At 46.8% G+C, this 18231-nt stretch overlaps 1 protein-coding gene across 4 annotated transcripts in view; it reads right to left on the bottom strand.

The window, feature by feature from the left end:
- The window catches only part of CACNA2D2 (calcium voltage-gated channel auxiliary subunit alpha2delta 2), a 452238-nt gene extending 437615 nt beyond the window's left edge, over positions 1-14623 (bottom strand). For all 4 annotated transcript variants that reach the window (XM_068253000.1, XM_068253002.1, XM_068253001.1 and 1 more), the window contains exon 1: positions 14374-14623. In XM_068253000.1, coding sequence (XP_068109101.1) covers positions 14374-14471 — 98 coding nt within the window. In that variant the 5' untranslated portion in view covers positions 14472-14623. The remainder of the gene's footprint in view (positions 1-14373) is intronic.
- Between the last annotated feature and the right edge of the window lie 3608 nt (positions 14624-18231).

Below are 18231 nucleotides of genomic sequence, written 5' to 3'. Positions count from 1 at the left end.
ATCTTGAAGTAGGAGACTCGAGCAAATCTTTTAAATTCTTCCAGGAGATTGGGAAGTGTTGTGGCTGGATTTTTGATGTAAAATAACAGATCGTCCGCGTATGCGGCTACTTTATGTTCAGTGTCTCCCACTTCAATGCCCTTTATATTTCTATTTTCCCTAATGTGACAAAGGAACGGCTCTAATGCTAGTGCGAAGATGAGGGGGGATAATGGGCATCCCTGCCTGGTGCCATTTTGTATATTTAATGGTTTAGAGAGATCTCCATTGATCTTAATGCGTGCCGATGGGACTGTGTATAGCGCTCCAATAGAGGAGAGGATTCTAGGCCCCATGTTTGAATGTTGCAGTACTGCTCTGATCCAGTCCCAGCCCACCCGGTCAAACGCTTTTTCGGCGTCTGTGGAAAGGAGCATACCTTGTATTCCTCTAGACCGGATGAGCTGGACCAGGTCCAAAGTCCTGATTGTATTGTCCCTTGCTTCTCTGTTTGGTATGAAACCGACCTGGTCCCAGTGAACCAGGTGATTCATATGAGGGGCAATCCTATTGGCCAAAATTTTGGAGAAGATTTTTAGGTCAAGGTTTAATAGGGAGATTGGCCTATAGCTACCACATGCTGATGGATCCTTATTTGGCTTTAGTATCACAGAAATGTGGGATTCTAAAGACTGCGCTGGGAATTTAAGCTCTGTTTCACCTTCTGCCAGTGCATTAAAGAGTTTACAAAGGTATGGGGCCAGAATGTCTTTGTACTTTTTATAATATTCGGCTGGGAACCCGTCTGGTCCTGGTGCCTTGCCTATCTTAATCCCTGCTATGACCCCTTTGACCTCTTGCTCAGAAATGGGTGATTCAAGTTCTGTGATTGCCTCCTCTTCTAGTTTGGGAAGGTTTGTTTTGTGTAAATATCTTTTGATCGTCTCTTTCAGGGTTTGTTTTTCATTCTTGCTATGGTGGCTTTCTAGGTTGTATAGTTTAGAGTAGAATCCTCTAAAGCAGCTTGCAATAGAGCCGTTCCTTATGTGCTTCCTCCCATTGGTATCTATTATCTGTGCCACATAGGTTCTTTGCATCTGTTTTTTGAGTGCTTTGGCGAGTAATCTGCCTGATTTGTTCCCATTAATATAATAGAGGTTTTGGCATCTACGTGCTGCTTGTTTAGCATATTCCTGGAGAAATTTGTTAAGCTTAGTTCTATGCTCCTTGAGTGTATTTAGTACTTCCGGTTCTAGGGAGTTTTTGTGCATCAGTTCTAACCTTAGTATTTCTTCTGTGAGCTGTTTAACCTGCGCATTTCTTTCTTTCTTAATTTTTGCCCCCATCTGAATTAGAAAGCCCCTCAGCACACATTTATGTGATTCCCACATTATGGGGGGAGAGGTATCCTCAGTATCATTGATCCGAAAATAGTCACTCAGTTCTCTCTCAATCTTTCTGGAGCATTCAGCATCCTGCATTGTTGAAATATTCATTCTCCAAGTGAAGGGACAATCCTTTTTAACTTTACAGTTCAGAGTGACACTTACAGGTGCGTGGTCTGAGTAGGATATAATTCCTATGTCAGCTCTAATGTGTTCCGATAGAAGATTGTGAGAGATCAGAATATAATCAATTCTACTGTAAGTCTGAAATACGTTAGAAAAGAAGGAGTAGTCTCTAGTGTCTGTATGTGTAACCCTCCATACATCTACTAGTTGTCGTTCATGGAGAAGCTTTTTGATTTTGTTGGTTTTTGCTAAGGACACTACAGACCTTCCTTGAGAGGTATCAACCTTGGGGTTCAGAGCTAAATTTAAATCCCCTCCTAATATAATGCTTCCCTCTGCAAAGGCATCAAGCTCCTCCAAAAAATTTTGTAAGAACGAGACTTGGTCTACATTGGGAGCATAGATAGAGCCCAGGGTATATTTCACTCCTCTGATTAGGCATTTGACTAGGCTGAATCTTCCTCCCTGATCAATTTTGGTGTCAATCTCTGTAAATGGGAGGTTCTTATTAATCAAGATAGCTGTTCCTTTGGTCTTTGATTCAGGAGTCACGCTCAGATAAGAGGTGGGAAAGTGTTTATCCTTTATATTGGGATGATTATCTCGTCTAAAGTGGGTCTCCTGAATGAAGACAATCTGTGCTCCCTGCTTCTCCATGTCTTTCAGCAATACTCTCCTCTTCTCAGGTATATTCAGACCCCTAGCATTGATTGATATACATTTCATAGCTGCCATGGTATTTTCAGGTATAATGAGCTATTTTCAAGTGACGCTGTCACAAAAGGAAACATAGTGGTCTGCAAGAACATAACCTTTAACTGTAAATTTCCCTTCAACATGAAGAGAATAACTAACGTAGCTGCTTTCCTTCTTGGAATAATGACTACTTGAGTCATCCTATGTGGGAGAAGAGAGACCATAGTCGACTGTTCAGACTGTCTCCTCCTCACCCTACCCACATTCAGCGCTGTTATACATCCATATATATCTTCAGGAATCCTATAAAAGGTTAATTGACATATAAATATCAGCAACAGTAATTTAAAGAGATACGACTGCCGTGTCTGCCGTTCCCCCCCGGTGGCTGTAGGGTAAGCATCCGGGTCTTACTTACAGCATGAATATTTCTACTGTGGTTACTCTTAATTATCTTACACACATTGCTTCATTATGTTGAAATTTAAATTCAAATCCGAATTCTCCCCCTCCCCCTCCCCCCACCCGGCCCCCCACATGCCCTGCAGATTTACAGCCGTATAGATCTCAATGTGCTTTATATTATGGAATGCGAGTAATCGTGCCGGTGTATCAAGGATGTAGTCATTGAGCCTGAAAGCCCTTTAGGCCATGTGGCAGGTTCTCCCAGTGTCTCATATAGCTATGCAATCCCGCATCTAGATGTGGGTGTGCGTGCATCCTTACATCATGGCGTCTATTACAGGTTCACAACATAGGTGTATGGAGAGGTATCATAGTAGCTCATACAGGACTAGTTAAAATAGTGGTCGTATTAGCCAAGTGCACAGTTTGGACCCTCTAAGTTGGAAATATGAGTTCAGTGTGCATGCACAAGACATGCGCCGTCTTCTGGGGTCCTCCATAGGTGGAAGTTCACAAGGAATGGCTGGGTGTAGAACCCTCTGTTCACCATGTGCATTGCTTATTAAGTAAAGCTCAGTATGGGGGTGACTCTTCCTATTTTTAAGTAAGATTGTGTTCACTTGGCTATACTCAGATACTGCAAGATTATGGGGAGCAAGTGGTATGGGCTGGTAAAGCCTGGTAGGGTGGCGGGAGGAGGGGGAACCCACGGATTGCTATCTGGGGTGATTGCATAGTACCTTATCGTCGTACCCTTTTAAGCCTCCCTGGGTCTGGTCAGTCGTCGCTCTTTATAATCCATATTTTCAGCGTCGTTGCCTCTTGTTTCTTTGCGGTAATCCCAGGATCAATTTATCCGGTTGCCATTCTGGAACTGTAACTTGTGGTAGGTCCAAGGCCTTAATCAGCTCCGGTAGCTCAGCCGGTGTCTTCAACGAGTATACCTTATCTTCGCCCAGGATGTTTAGTTGGAAGGGGAATCCCCATCGGTATTTGAGCCCTTTCTCATTTAAGGCTTTCAAAAGTGGTTGCAGAGCTCTTCTTTGAGCTAGAGTGCTCGGGGCGAGGTCCTGGAAGAGTTGGAGTGTGTGTCCCTCATGTTCTATAGCCTCCATTTTCCTCGCTGCCTGCATTATCGCTTCCTTCACGCTATAATGGTGGAGTCTGCAAATAATGTAGCGTGGCGGTTCATTCTCAGCCGGTATGGGTCTCAATGCTCTGTGGGCTCTGTCAATCTTGATGGTGTGACCAGCGGGTTGTCTAAGGATCTCATTAAAGATAGTTGTCAGCGTGTCCTCAATTTGTGGTGTTTCTATAGATTCCGGCAGGCCTCGTATCCTAATGTTGCATCGCCGGCTCCGATTCTGCTGATCTTCCAGCCCTGCACGCAGTAGGGAGTTCACCACTGCTTGTTGTTGATGGCTCTCTTTCAGTTTGGCAAGATCTGTTTTCATCGTCGCCATCTCTCCTTCTAGGCCTTCCAATCTTGCGTCATGCGCTTCTACCTCCGCTTGTACGACTTGCAGTTCCGCTCGTGCAGCCGCTGTGATCCGATCCGCAAGCTCAGAAAGGTCATCTTTTGTGGGGAGGTTATGAAGGAAGTCTCTTATCTCGTTCAGAGATCTAGTGGTGGCCGCCGCTGCTTCCAGGGCCTTGTCCGTGCTGCTGGTGTTGGGCGAGGCGTCGGCCATCTTGGCTGGAGTCTGCGTGGCCTCGTTGCGTTTGAGGTATTTTGTTACTCTCTGCTGACCGGGCGAGGTCTCGGGACTTGGCGTTTTAGTTCCCTTCTTGCTCTTGGCTCTTCCAGTCATATTTTGGTATAGGTCCGTACGTTGAAATGGATTCCAGTCTTTAAAACCTTGTGGGTGAGTGAGGAGCTCTGTGAAGACACGTCTTTACGCCGCCATGGCTAGCTCCGCCCTCCGATCAGAAGCACTCTTGGTGTGCACCAGCCCTAAGTGAAATATTTCAACTACAAACAATAAATGCACCACTTGTTCAATGCGTGCAATCATTTGCCTGCTGCAGGAAGGTCCAAACTACTCACAGCATCACTGTACAAGACACAGTGCTGCACTGCAAATCAAGGTAACACACCCGCACCCCTAAAAAAACACAGGCACTGATGTGATTTATTGTTATTTAGTATTTATATAGCGCCAACATCCTCTGCAGCGCTTTAGAGAGTATATAGTCATGTCACTAATTGTCTTTCAGAGGAGCTCACAATCTAATACCTACCATAGTCATATGTTTATTGTAGCCCAGAGCCAATTTAGTGGGAAGTCAATTGATTTATCTGTATGTTTTTGAGATGTGGGAGGAAACTGGAGTACCAGGAGGAAACCCACACAGACATGGGGAGAACATACATACTCCTTGCAGACAGTGTCCTGGCTGGGATTGGAACCAGGAACCCAGAGCTGCAAGGCAAGAGTGCTATCCACTACACCACCACTACAAAGAGAAATGTATTTGTATTCATTAACCACTTCCCGACCGCCGTATTGACAAATGGCGGCGGTCCTTGTAGGGGCATGGGCGGAGCGATCGCGTCATCCATGACGCGATCCTCCGCCGGAGCCTGTCTCCGCTCACCCGCCACAACATCCCGCCGGCCATACGGAAGCGCCGGCGGGATGTTAACCCGACGATCGCCGCATACAAAGTGTATAATACACTTTGTAATGTTTACAAAGTGTATTATACAGGCTGCCTCCTGCCCTGGTGGTCCCAGTGTCCGAGGGACCACCAGGGCAGGCTGCAGCCACCCTATGTCGCACCCAAGCACACTGATTTCTCCCCGCCCCAGATCGCCCACAGCACCCCTCAGACCCCCCCCCCCCCCCTGCCCACCCCCCAGACCCCTGTTTGCACCCAATCACCCCCCTAAATACCCATCAATCACTCCCTGTCACTATCTGTCAACGCTATTTTTTTTTACCCCCCGCCCCCTCCTGATCACCCCCCCACACCCCTCAGATTCTCCCCAGACCCCCCCCCCCCCCCTGTGTACTGTATGCATCTATCCCCCCTATTCACCTGTCAATCACCTGTCAATCACCCGTCAATCACCCCGTCACTGCCACCCATCAATCAGCCCCTAACCTGCCCCATGCGGGCAATCTGATCACCCACCCACACCGATAGATCGTCCGCAGATCCGACATCAGATCACCACCCAAGCGCAATGTTTACATCTATTCTCTCCTCTAAACACCCACTAATTACCCATCAATCACCCCCTATCACCACCTGTCACTGTTACCCATCAGATCAGACCCTAATCTGCCCCTTGCGGGCACCCAATCACCCGCCTACACGCTCAGATTGCCCTCAGACCCCCCCTTATCAATTCGCCAGGGCATTATTTACATCTGTCCTTCCCTGTAATAACCCACTGATTACCCATCAATCACCCCCTGTCACTGCCACCCATCAATCACCCCCTGTCACTGCCACCCATCAATCAGCCCCTAACCTGCCCCTTGCGGGCAATCTGATCACCCACCCACACCAATAGATCGCCCGCAGATCCGACATCAGATCACCTCCCAAGTGCAGTGTTTACATCTGTTCTCTCCTCCAAACACCCACTAATTACCCATCAATCACCCCCTGTCACTGCTACCCATCAGATTAGACCCCTATCTGCCCCTAGGGCACTCAATCACCCGCCCATACCCTCAGAACGCCCTCAGACCCCAGCCCTGATCACCTCGCCAGTGCATTGCTTGCATCTATTCCCCCCTCTAATCACACCTTGCGACACCCATCAATAACCTCCTGTCACCCCCTAGCACACCTACCCATCAGATCAGGCCCTAATTTGCCCCGTGTGGGCTCCTGATCACTCGGCCAAACCCTCAGATCCCCCTCAGACCCCCTTCCGATCACCTCCCCAGTGCATTGATTGCATCTATTTCCCCCTCTAACCACCCCCTGAGACACCCATCAATCACCTCCTGTCACCACCTAGCACTCCTATCCATCAGATCAGGCTCAATACAACCGGTCACCTGCTTATGACCGGTTCTACAAAATTCGCCCCCTCATAGACCACCTGTCATCAAAATTTTCAGATGCTCTACCCCTGAACAGTCATTTTGAGACATTTGGTTTCCAGACTACTCACGGTTTTGGGCCCGTAAAATGCCAGGGCGTTATAGGAACCCCACAAACTGACCCCATTTTAGAAAAAAAGACACCCCAATGTATTCTGTTAGGTGTATGACGAGTTCATAGAAGATTTTATTTTTTGTCAAAAGTTTGCGGAAATTGATTTTTGTTTTTTTTTCACAAAGTGTCATTTTTCACTAACTTGTGACAAAAAATAAAATCTTCTATGAACTCGCCATACACCTAACGGAATACCTTGGGGTGTCTTCTTTCTAAAATGGGGTCACTTGTGGGGTTCCTATACTGCCCTGGCAATTTAGGGGCCCTAAACCGTGAGGAGTAGTCTAGAAAACAAATGCCTCAAAATGACCTGTGATTAGGACGTTGGGCCCCTTAGCGCACCTAGGCTGCAAAAAAGTGTCACACATGTGGTATCGCCGTACTCAGGAGAAGTAGTATAATGTGTTTTGGGGTGTATTTTTACACATACCCATGCTGGGTGGGAGAAATCTCTCTGTAAATGGACAATTGTGTGTAAAAAAAATCAAACAATTGTCATTTACAGAGATATTTCTCCCACCCAGCATGGGTATGTGTAAAAATACACCCCAAAACACATTATACTACTTCTCCTGAGTACGGCGGTACCACATGTGGCACTTTTTTTACACCCTAAGTACGCTAAGGGGCCCAAAGTCCAATGAGTACCTTTAGGATTTCACAGGTCATTTTGAGACATTGTTGGTTTCAAGACTACTCCTCACGGTTTAGGGCCCCTAAAATGCCAGGGCAGTATAGGCACCCCACAAATGACCCCATTCTAGAAAGAAGACACCCAAAGGTATTCCGTTAGGAGTATGGTGAGTTCATAGAAGATTTTATTTTTTGTCACAAGTTAGCGGAAAATGACACTTTGTGAGAAAAAACAATTAAAATCAATTTCCGCTAACTTGTGACAAAAAAATAAAATCTTCTATGAACTCACCATACTCCTAACGGAATACCTTTGGGTGTCTTCTTTCTAGAATGGGGTCATTTGTGGGGTTCCTATACTGCCCTGGCATTTTAGGGGCCCTAAACCGTGAGGAGTAGTCTTGAAACAAAAATGACCTGTGAAATCCCAAAGGTACTCATTGGACTTTGGGCCCCTTAGCGCAGTTAGGCTGCAAAAAAGTGCCAATCATGTGGTATCGCCGTACTCGGAAGAAGTAGTATAATGTTTTGGGGTGTATTTTTACACATACCCATGCTGGGTGGGAGAAATACCTCTGTAAATGACAATCTTTTGATTTTTTTTTTACACACAATTGTCCATTTACAGAGATATTTCTCCCACCCAGCATGGGTATGTGTAAAAATACACCCCAAAACACATTGTACTACTTCTCCCGAGTACGGCGATACCACATGTGTGGCACTTTTTTGCACCCTAACTGCGCTAAGGGGCCCAAAATCCAATGAGTACCTTTAGGATTTCACAGGTCATTTTGAGAAATTTTGTTTCAAGACTACTCCTCACGGTTTAGGGCCCCTAAAATGCCAGGACAGTATAGGAACCCCACAAATGACTCCATTTTAGAAAGAAGACACCCCAAGGTATTCTGTTAGTAGTACGGTGAGTTCATAGAAGATTTTATTTTTTGTCACAAGTTAGCGGAAATTGATTTTGTTTTTTTTCACAAAGTGTCATTTTCCGCTAACTTGTGACAAAAAATAAAATCTTCTATGAACTCACCGTACTACTAACGGAATACCTTGGGGTGTCTTCTTTCTAAAATGGGGTCATTTGTGGGGTTCCTATACTGTCCTGGCATTTTAGGGGCCCTAAACCGTGAGGAGTAGTCTTGAAACGAAATTTCTCAAAATGACCTGTGAAATCCTAAAGGTACTCATTGGACTTTGGGCCTCTTAGCGCAGTTAGGGTGCAAAAAAGTGCCACACATGTGGTATCGCCGTACTCAGGAGAAGTAGTATAATGTGTTTTGGGGTGTATTTTTACACATACCCATGCTGAGTGGGAGAAAGAGCTCTGTAAATGGACAATTGTGTGTAAAAAAAATTAAAAAATTGTCATTTACAGAGATATTTCTCCCACCCAGCATCGGTATGTGTAAAAATACACCCCAAAACACATTATACTACTTCTCCTGAGTACGGCAATACCACATGTGTGGCACTTTTTTGCAGCCTAACTGCGCTAAGGGGCCCAAAGTCCAATGAGCACCTTTAGGCTTTACAGGGGTGCTTACAAATTAGGACCTCCCAAAATGCGAGGACAGTAAACACACCCCACAAATGACCCCATTTTGGAAAGTAGACACTTCAAGGTATTCAGAGAGGGGCATGGTGAGTCCGTGGCAGATTTCATTTTTTTTTTTTTGTCGCAAGTTAGAAGAAATGGAAACTTTTTTTTTTTTGTCACAAAGTGTCATTTTCCGCTTACTTGTGACAAAAATTAATATCTTCTATGAACTCACTATGCCTCTCAGTGAATACTTTGGGATGTCTTCTTTCCAAAATGGGGTCATTTGGGGGTTATTTATACTATCCTGGAATTCTAGCCCCTCATGAAACATGTCAGGTGGTCAGAAAAGTCATAGATGCTTGAAAATGGGAAAATTCACTTTTTGCACCATAGTTTGTAAACGCTATAACTTTTACCCAAACCAATAAATATACACTGAATGGGTTTTTTTTTTTTTATCAAAAACATGTTTGTCCACATTTTTCGCGCTGCATGTATACAGAAATTTTACTTTATTTGAAAAATGTCAGCACAGAAGGTAAAAAAAATCATTTTTTTGCCATAATTCATGTCTTTTTTGATGAATATAATAAAAAGTAAAAATCGCAGGAGCAATCAAATAGCACCAAAAGAAAGCTTTATTAGTGACAAGAAAAGGAGCCAAAATTCATTTAGGTGGTAGGTTGTATGAGCGAGCAATAAACCGTGAAAGCTGCAGTGGTCTGAATGGAAAAAAAGTGGCCGGTCCTTAAAGAGACTCCGTAACAAAAATTGCATCCTGTTTTTTATCATCCTACAAGTTCAAAAAGCTATTCTAATGTGTTCTGGCTTACTGCAGCACTTTATACTATCACTGTCTCTGTAATAAATCAACTTATCTCTCTCTTGTCAGACTTGTCAGCCTGTGTCTGGAAGGCTGCCAAGTTCTTCAGTGTTGTGGTTCTGCTATGAACTCCCCCTTCCAGGCCCCTCCATGCACACTGCCTGTGTGTTATTTAGGATTAGAGCAGCTTCTCTCTTATCTTTTACAAGCTGGATAAATCGTCCTCTGAGCTGGCTGGGCTTTCACATACTGAAGAATTACAGACAAGGGCAAAGCTGTTTGCAGGAAGAAACAAGCAGCCTGAAACTTCAGTGCATGAGAACAGGGGTAAAGAAACACACAAATAATCTCTTGAGATTCAAAAGGAAGGCTGTATACAGCCTGCTTGTGTATGAATGTATTTTCTATGTGTGGACATACTGTACATCAACCTACTTCCTGTTTTGGTGGCCATTTTGTTTGTTTATAAACAAACTTTTTAAAACTGTTTTTAACCACTTTTAATGCGGCGAGGAGCGGCGAAATTGTGTCAGAGGGTAATAGGAGATGTCCTCTAACGCACTGGTATGTTTACTTTTGTGCGATTTTAACAATACAGATTCTCTTTAAGGGGGGGGGGGGGTAAAGCCCACGGTCCTCAAGTGGTTAAGTTAAAAAACGCACACAATATTCAACAGCATTTGGGGCCTTCTAGACAGCAGGTTAGGTCGCACTGGAAATCGCCAATTCCAATGGAAAGTGCTTTGTTGTGATTTTTGCACCGATTTCTGGTGATTTTTTATTTAGTGCTAGCGATTTGTGTAGCAATTGCAGTTTTCATTAGCGCAAGGCTTTATAGGTACAGCAAGTAGTTCTGGGTAGCAAAAGCGCCTTGTCCAGCGATTTGAAATGGATTTTTCAGCAATTCTATACTTTGTATTGCAGAAACGTGAAAAAGCTCTTACAATGCTGCAGGCACCACGATTGCCAATTTGGGAAAATGCTGCTGAAAGTGCTCCAGTGGGCCCCAGACCTAAATATTTTGACCAAAATATCTGTTCCTAGTTATTGCCATCATTTTTGTAATCATTTATTGATTTTTGTTTTTAGAAAAATATGAAATGTATACATATAAATATTTTGCATTACCCATCTGAGACAGGCAGGTGGCGCACTTGAGTGAAGATGATCCCTGGCGTCATTGCTTTGTGGCCTTCCTGTCAGATCAGTTTGGAGACTCAAACCCGATCCCTCAGCACAGGGTACAGAATTCTGAAACTTGTAGTTCTTCAGCTGCCATATTGGCATTTTCTCAGATTCTACAGAAACACTCCAACAACCTGCAGTATTGGCATTACGTCATGTGACGGTTTATCAACGCTGTATAAAGTCACGACCGCGCAGGAAAAATCCGAAACAACTCACAAAACAGAATATAGGAAGACTTTTCAGTAGAGACGGCACAGGCGCTTCTATCACACGTGAGCAGCCCTCACCCACCTGCTGCCAAACTCCCAGCACTAAATCACCAAACGCATAATAAAAAATAAAAAATGTGATTAGTTCTGTTGATACGAGAGCACTTTTCATGAATATAGCAGACGTATGATTCAGAAACATCCCACTACAATCACCCACAAATCTTCCTGAGACAGGAGCATTAGCAGCAGCTGAAGACAGCCAGGGCCATTTCTAAAATACATTTTTCACATATTTTTAACACACCGCTGTGGGTTCCTGTAACCCCTTCTGCATACACTCTCTGCTGGCTGCGAATCAGACAAGCTCTTCCTGGAACTGGGGGGATGCAGAGTACACACGGCTCTCTGGTTAGTGCAGCTCACAGCTAATAGCTTAGGGGGCTCTTGGAGCAGCCCAAGTGCATTCCTGCTGCATATATATACACTGTATATATACCTGTCAGTCAGCCAGGGTCAGGTTTAGAAGGTGATGGAGATGAGAGGGACATATTTATAGCAGCAAAAACATGCAGAGTACAGCGAGTGGTGCTGAGAAGGGCTGGGGAATATAAACAGAACAGACAGCAGTCTTGGGATGAAGGGGGGGGGGGGGGGGGGGGGACAACAATGATACTTTGGGGTTCTGATGATAAAGTCGGGTAGATGGTGTTTGGAAGGTGAAGGGGGCATGATGCTGTGACGATTGGGCAAATGAGGGGCTTGTGGTATAGAGTAGGAGGACAGACGAGAGAGGGATACATCCAGGAGGGTGAGTAGAGAAGTACGAAGAGGTAAAGTGAGGCTTGTGCTTAGTACAATTTAACAAGAGGGAAATATTGTGACACCAGCAGGAGAATATGGAAACAATGTGACACATGCCTTCCAGGCAGCAGCGACAGGGGTACAGAGAGGAGGCAGAGGAGGCTGGAGACATGATGGGTGAGGGGGCACTGCCATCATCACCCACCCACATCAGGGGTGGTGGGGAGGGGAGGGGGAGGGGGGGTATCCTCTAAAACTGATATAGAAAGCACTGTTATCCCCTGCTATATGTTCTGCTGCTTAAAATGGTATAAGGCTAATATTGGTTATTAACCATTTGTTTACGCTACAAATTACTGTTTTGTATGTGTGGCTATTGGGGTGCAGTGTCAGTAACTGGAAGTCTGGGGGGGGTGTGGGCTACAATGGCAGGTTGCTAGAAGTGATATTGAGGTTCCCAGGAGGATTGGGGCTGAATAGGCTGATCTAGAGTTCTGCCCCAAGTCCCCCAATATCTTAAAGCAGATTATGGGGGTGCAGTGTGTGGGCTGTAGAAAGTAGTACAAGCATGGGGGCACCATGCTCAGTGTGTGTGTGTGTGGGGGGGGGTGCATGTTCTAGTGTTATATTATACTTTCTAGGTGTAGGAAAGGCATTGAACATGTAGTGTAAGGCACTGAGCATACAGAAGCCAAGGAGTAAGCAGGTCTACAGAAACAGCGTTGGGGTGCAGTTAAACATCTGAATTTCTGTGGCTGGGATATAGTTGTTAGGAGTACACTGAGGTACTGGATTGCAGTAAGAGTATATGATACCTACTATGACTGATCTGGTAACAGTGGCAGGTATAGAGGTTTGGATGCCTGGTATTGGGGGCACACAAATGGTACAGTGGGCTACAAGGGGGATATTAAGTAATTTAACAGCATCTAAGGATAAGGGGAAGCTGCTAATTTAGAGCTCCTGGTTTTCTGGATACACGGTTAATGCTGCAGAGTTTAATAGGAGGATTACAAGGATAGGATAGGGGGCTTCATGGCCAGTACTGGGATATTAAGGAGCTATATAGTGCAATGCAGTCATGATAGTAGCATAGATATAATTCAGGGGGCTCACATACAAGTACTGAGGTGCAGAGTTAGACTGAGAGGTAATATATGTGTAATATAGGGGACACATCATTCTCGTGTGCAGGAAGGTTAAGAGGCAAGACACAGGCAAGGCAAGACACATAGAATGGGTTCTGTGTTGATTCTGGGTAATGAATGTATAGTATTAGCATTACTGGGGTGATATTAGATATACAGTGGTAATACTGGTGCACAAGCATTATTTTACGGATACCCTTCTAACACTAGGGTGTATGAGGATATTATGGGGTCCACCGATAGTGCTGGAGTGTGAAGGGATACTGTTAGTATAACATTGCTAATGTTGAGAAAAATGGGGTGTGCAGAGATAATATTAGGGGTACACTAATGTTGTGTAATGTTAGACTGTTCAGACATAATACTAAAAGTACATTATGGGAGTGTAGAAGGAGATCTTGGGGATACTCTGTTCATACAGGGGTGTACAGGGATTATAATGGGAATGCACTGATAATGTCAAGGTTCACCATTACCGGTACACTGATAAAGGGGTGTACAGTGATGGTGGATTACAGAGCCACACAGAAGAGGGTACAGCACAGCAAATATAGGGTTAAAGTACAGAGTGGTACAGGACAATGATAGACAGTGGGTGGCACAGTAAAGGGGTACAGAAGGCAAAGATGTTACAGTGATGAAGGGTGAGTACTTTGAGGGAGTTACAGCATATATGGGGTATAGTGTACAAAGTGGTACAGTATAAGGGTAGGGGTACAGTACATAAGGGGGTACAGCAGACATGGTGGTATCATTAAGAAGGTGGTAAAGTACAATAATTGGGCACAGTACAGTACAGCAGATATGACGGTACATTACATCAGTTAATACAGTACTTTGATAGAGGTACATCGTGTATGGGGGTACAGTGCACAAAGTGGTACAGTATAGTGATAGGTGCACAGCCGATATGGGGGTACAGCAGACATGGTGGTATAATACAGAAGGTGGTACAGTTCAATAGTGATAGGGGTAAAGTAGAGCATCATCAGTTCAAGAGGTGGTAGAGTAACAATGATTGGGGTACAGGACAGCAGGTGGTACAGTACAGCAGATATTGGGGTATAGCAGGTATAGTGGTACAGCAAGTGGTTCAGCATAGAAATGGGGGCACAGTACAGTAATAGGAGTACAGTGCAGATGCAAGAACACTAGAGATGGGGGTACAATGCATAGATGGGGGTACATCAAGGAATGGGGCACAGAGAAGATTTGGGGGTTACAGTGAAGAAATCGGGGTACTCACGTGTGCTGTTGGGGGAAGCTGAAGCCGGAGCCCCCCGGGATCTGCAACACACACATCACCGGGAGGAGAAGCAACAGCGGCCGGAGAGATCCGATCATCCTGCAACAACACCCGAAACCCCGAGATCAGCCGGTGCCACCCGCTGCCTGCAGCTTGCCCGACACCACCGGGCGACCGAGAGAGCGACAGAGGCAGAGAGAGATGGAGAGAGCCTATTCTCCGTATACACTGCGCTATATCACCGACGCTGCCTGCCCAGCTCTGGGCCTGCCCACTATACTAAGCCTGCCCACCCTGTAGAGACTGCCCACCCAGCACACAGAGACTGCCCACCTAACACACAGAGACTGCCTACCTATTGCTCACAGCCCTCCCATCCATATACACTGCGCTTTATCGCTGACACTGCCTACTGACTACATATCCTACCCACCATACAGGGACTGCCCAGATCCAACACACAGAGACTGCCCACCTAGTACCCACAGCCCTTCCATCCATATACACTGCGCTAATATCACTAACACTGCCTACTGACTACATATCCTACCCACCATACAGGGACTGCCCACCCTTCACAATGCTGCATATCAACAGTAGAGACTGCCCCCCAGCACACGAGACTGCCTACATTACACCCCCTGGCCTACATTACCAGGCAGAGACTGCCCATTCTGCTAATGACAGAGACTGCCTCTATCTACTCTGGCACTGCCCATCACAGAGCGAGAGACTGCCCACCTTATATGCAGAGTGCCCATCACAGAGCGAGAGACTGCCCATCCTATATGCAGAGTGCCCATCACAGCGAGAGACTGCCCACCTTTATATACAGAGTGCCCATCACAGAGTGAGAGACTGCCCATCCTATATGCAGACTGCCCATCACAGAGCGAGAGACTGCCCACCCTATATGCAGAGTGCCCATCACAGAGCGAGAGACTGCCCACCCTATATACAGAGTGCCCATCACAGAGCGAGAGACTGCCCATCCTATATGCAGAGTGCCCATCACAGAGCGAGAGACTGCCCACCCTATATGCAGAGTGCCCATCACAGAGTGAGAGACTGCCCACCCTATATGCCGAATGCCCATCGCAGAGCTAGAGACTGCCCACCCTATATGCAGAATGCCCATCACAGAGCGAGAGACTGCCCACCTTATATGAAGAGTGCCCATCACAGAGCGAGAGACTGCCCACCTTATATGCAGAGTGCCCATCACAGAGCGAGAGACTGCCCATCTTATATGCAGGGTGCCCATCACAGAGTGAGAGACTGCCCACCCTATATGCAGAATGCCCATCGCAGAGCTAGAGACTGCCCACCATATATGCAGAGTGCCCATCACAGAGCGAGAGACTGCCCACCTTATATGCAGAGTGCCCATCACAGAGCGAGAGACTGCCCACCTTATATGCAAAGTGCCCATCACAGAGCGAGAGACTGCCCACCCTATATGCAGAGTGCCCGTCACAAAGCTAGAGACTGCCCACCATATATGCAGGGTGCCCACCACAGAGCGAGAGACTGCCCACCTTATTTTCAGAGTGCCCATCACAGAGACTGACCACCCTGTATGCAGAGTGCCCATCACAGAGTGAGAGACTGCCCATCCTATATGCAGAGTGCCCATCACAGAGCGAGAGACTGCCCACCCTATATGCAGAGTGCCCATCACAGAGCGAGAGACTGCCCACCCTATATACAGAGTGCCCATCACAGAGCGAGAGACTGCCCATCCTATATGCAGAGTGCCCATCACAGAGAGAGAGACTGCCCACCCTATATGCAGAGTGCCCATCACAGATCGAGAGACTGCCCATCTATATGCAAAGTGCCCATCACAGAGCGAGAGACTGCCCTCCCTATATGCAGAGTGCCCATCACAGATCAAGAGACTGCCCATCCTATATGCAGAGTGCCCATCACAGATCGAGAGACTGCCCACCCTATATGCAGAGTGCCCATCACAGAGCGAGAGACTGCCCATCCTATATGCAGAGTGCCCATCACAGAGCGAGAGACTGCCCACCCTATATGCAGAGTGCCCATCACAGATCAAGAGACTGCCCATCCTATATGCAGAGTGCCCATCACAGAGCGAGAGACTGCCCACCCTATATGCAGAGTGTCCACCACAGAGCGAGAGACTGCCCACCCTATATGCAGAGTGCCCATCACAGATCGAGAGACTGCCCATCCTATATGCAGAGTGCCCATCACAGAGCGAGAGACTGCCCACCCTACTGTATATGCAGAGTGCCCATCACAGATGAGAGACTGCCCACCCTATATGCAGAATGCCCATCACAGAGCGAGAGACTGCCCACCCTATATGCAGAGTGCCCATCACTGAGCGAGAGACTGCCCACCCTATATGCAGAGTGCCCATCACAGAGCGAGAGACTGCCAACCCTATATGCAGAGTGCCCATCATAGAGCGAGAGACTGCCCATCCTATATGCAGAGTGCCGATCACAGACTGAGAGACTGCCCATCCTATATGCAGAGTGCCCATCACAAAGCGAGAGGCTGCCCACCCTATATGCAGATACTGCCGCCCATTGCAGAAAGCGAGACTGCCCAGTCCATGCACTGACACTGCACTGCCCATAGCAGGATGGAAGTCTGAAGAAGATAAGCTCTACATATATAAATTATATATCAGATGTATACCAAAACGTGCTGGTTTGATGTGAGCGACATCATCCTTATCCAAAAGGATTAATATAATAATGTATTACTGCTCATCACTAAGGGATATTGTATATCCCATAGCCAGGCACTGCCAATCACAGGGAAGAAAGGCCTGCCTAACTAGTCAACCCAACCTACTTATAGGAGATTGCACACCTTGCCCATTATATAGAGAGCCCACTTTCTATAGGCAGACAGTCAATATTTAAACCATGCCCACCTTCCATAGAGACACCTCCAATCTCAGAGAGAGAGACTACCTATATAGATAGGTAGTCTCTCTCTCTGAGATTGGAGGTGTCTCAGAATGCCCACTTTATGGAGAGACAGCCCACCTTACAGAGAGACAGGTTGCCCATGCTAGAGAGAAACCATTCCCACGTTATAGATACTGCCCATACTAAAAGGAGGGACTGCCTCTTTATACTCACACCATGCCCACCTCTCAGAGGAAATGGTCTATCTGTCTGTATTGCACACCTACCCTTGTACAGAAACCCAAAGTCAGGCCAAGGTCCTCCAGCACCCAAGGCTGAGACCAAAGTGCCCCCCCATCCATCACACATTGATTGACATGGGTGTCGCTAGCCCTATTTTAGGGGGGCCCATGCCCCCAACATGTCCAAGGGTGCCCCCAATCTATTTACAGGGGTGCCCCCCTAGGACCTGGAGGGGTCCCAGCATGAGGGGAGAGCTTGGTAGCACGCTGGCGGGGAGGGGGGACAGTCAACGAATAGTCCATATGCGGGCAGCGGCAAATACATACCTTCCGTGCGTTCCAGCGCGGACGTTTCTCCCTCTAGTGTCCGACGCTACTTCCTGTTTATACAGGAAGTCGCATCAGAAGCTAGAGAGGAACATCCGTGGAGCGCAAGGAAGGTATGTATCTGCCGCTGCCCCGCCACCCGCATACGGACTATTCAATGCTGGAAGGGGGCGCAGAGGGGAGAGCCCGAGGTGAGGGAGGGGGGGGGACTGTCCCTCCTCCCTGCCGACGTGTTACCAAGCTCTCCCCTCTTGCTGCGACCACTCCAGCCCCCAAACACGGCCCTGAGCGGGCCCGGGGGAGGGGGATGAACGCTGGTTGTCAAGGCAAGGGGGGCGCCTGTCACTACCTAACTGGGGGTCCCTGTCACTACCTAACTTGGGGGGCGCCTG

The sequence above is a fragment of the Hyperolius riggenbachi genome, chromosome 9 (genome assembly GCF_040937935.1).
Source record: "Hyperolius riggenbachi isolate aHypRig1 chromosome 9, aHypRig1.pri, whole genome shotgun sequence".
In the NCBI taxonomy this organism is placed as follows: domain Eukaryota; kingdom Metazoa; phylum Chordata; class Amphibia; order Anura; family Hyperoliidae; genus Hyperolius; species Hyperolius riggenbachi.
This window is presented reverse-complemented; position numbering and strand designations above follow the sequence as displayed.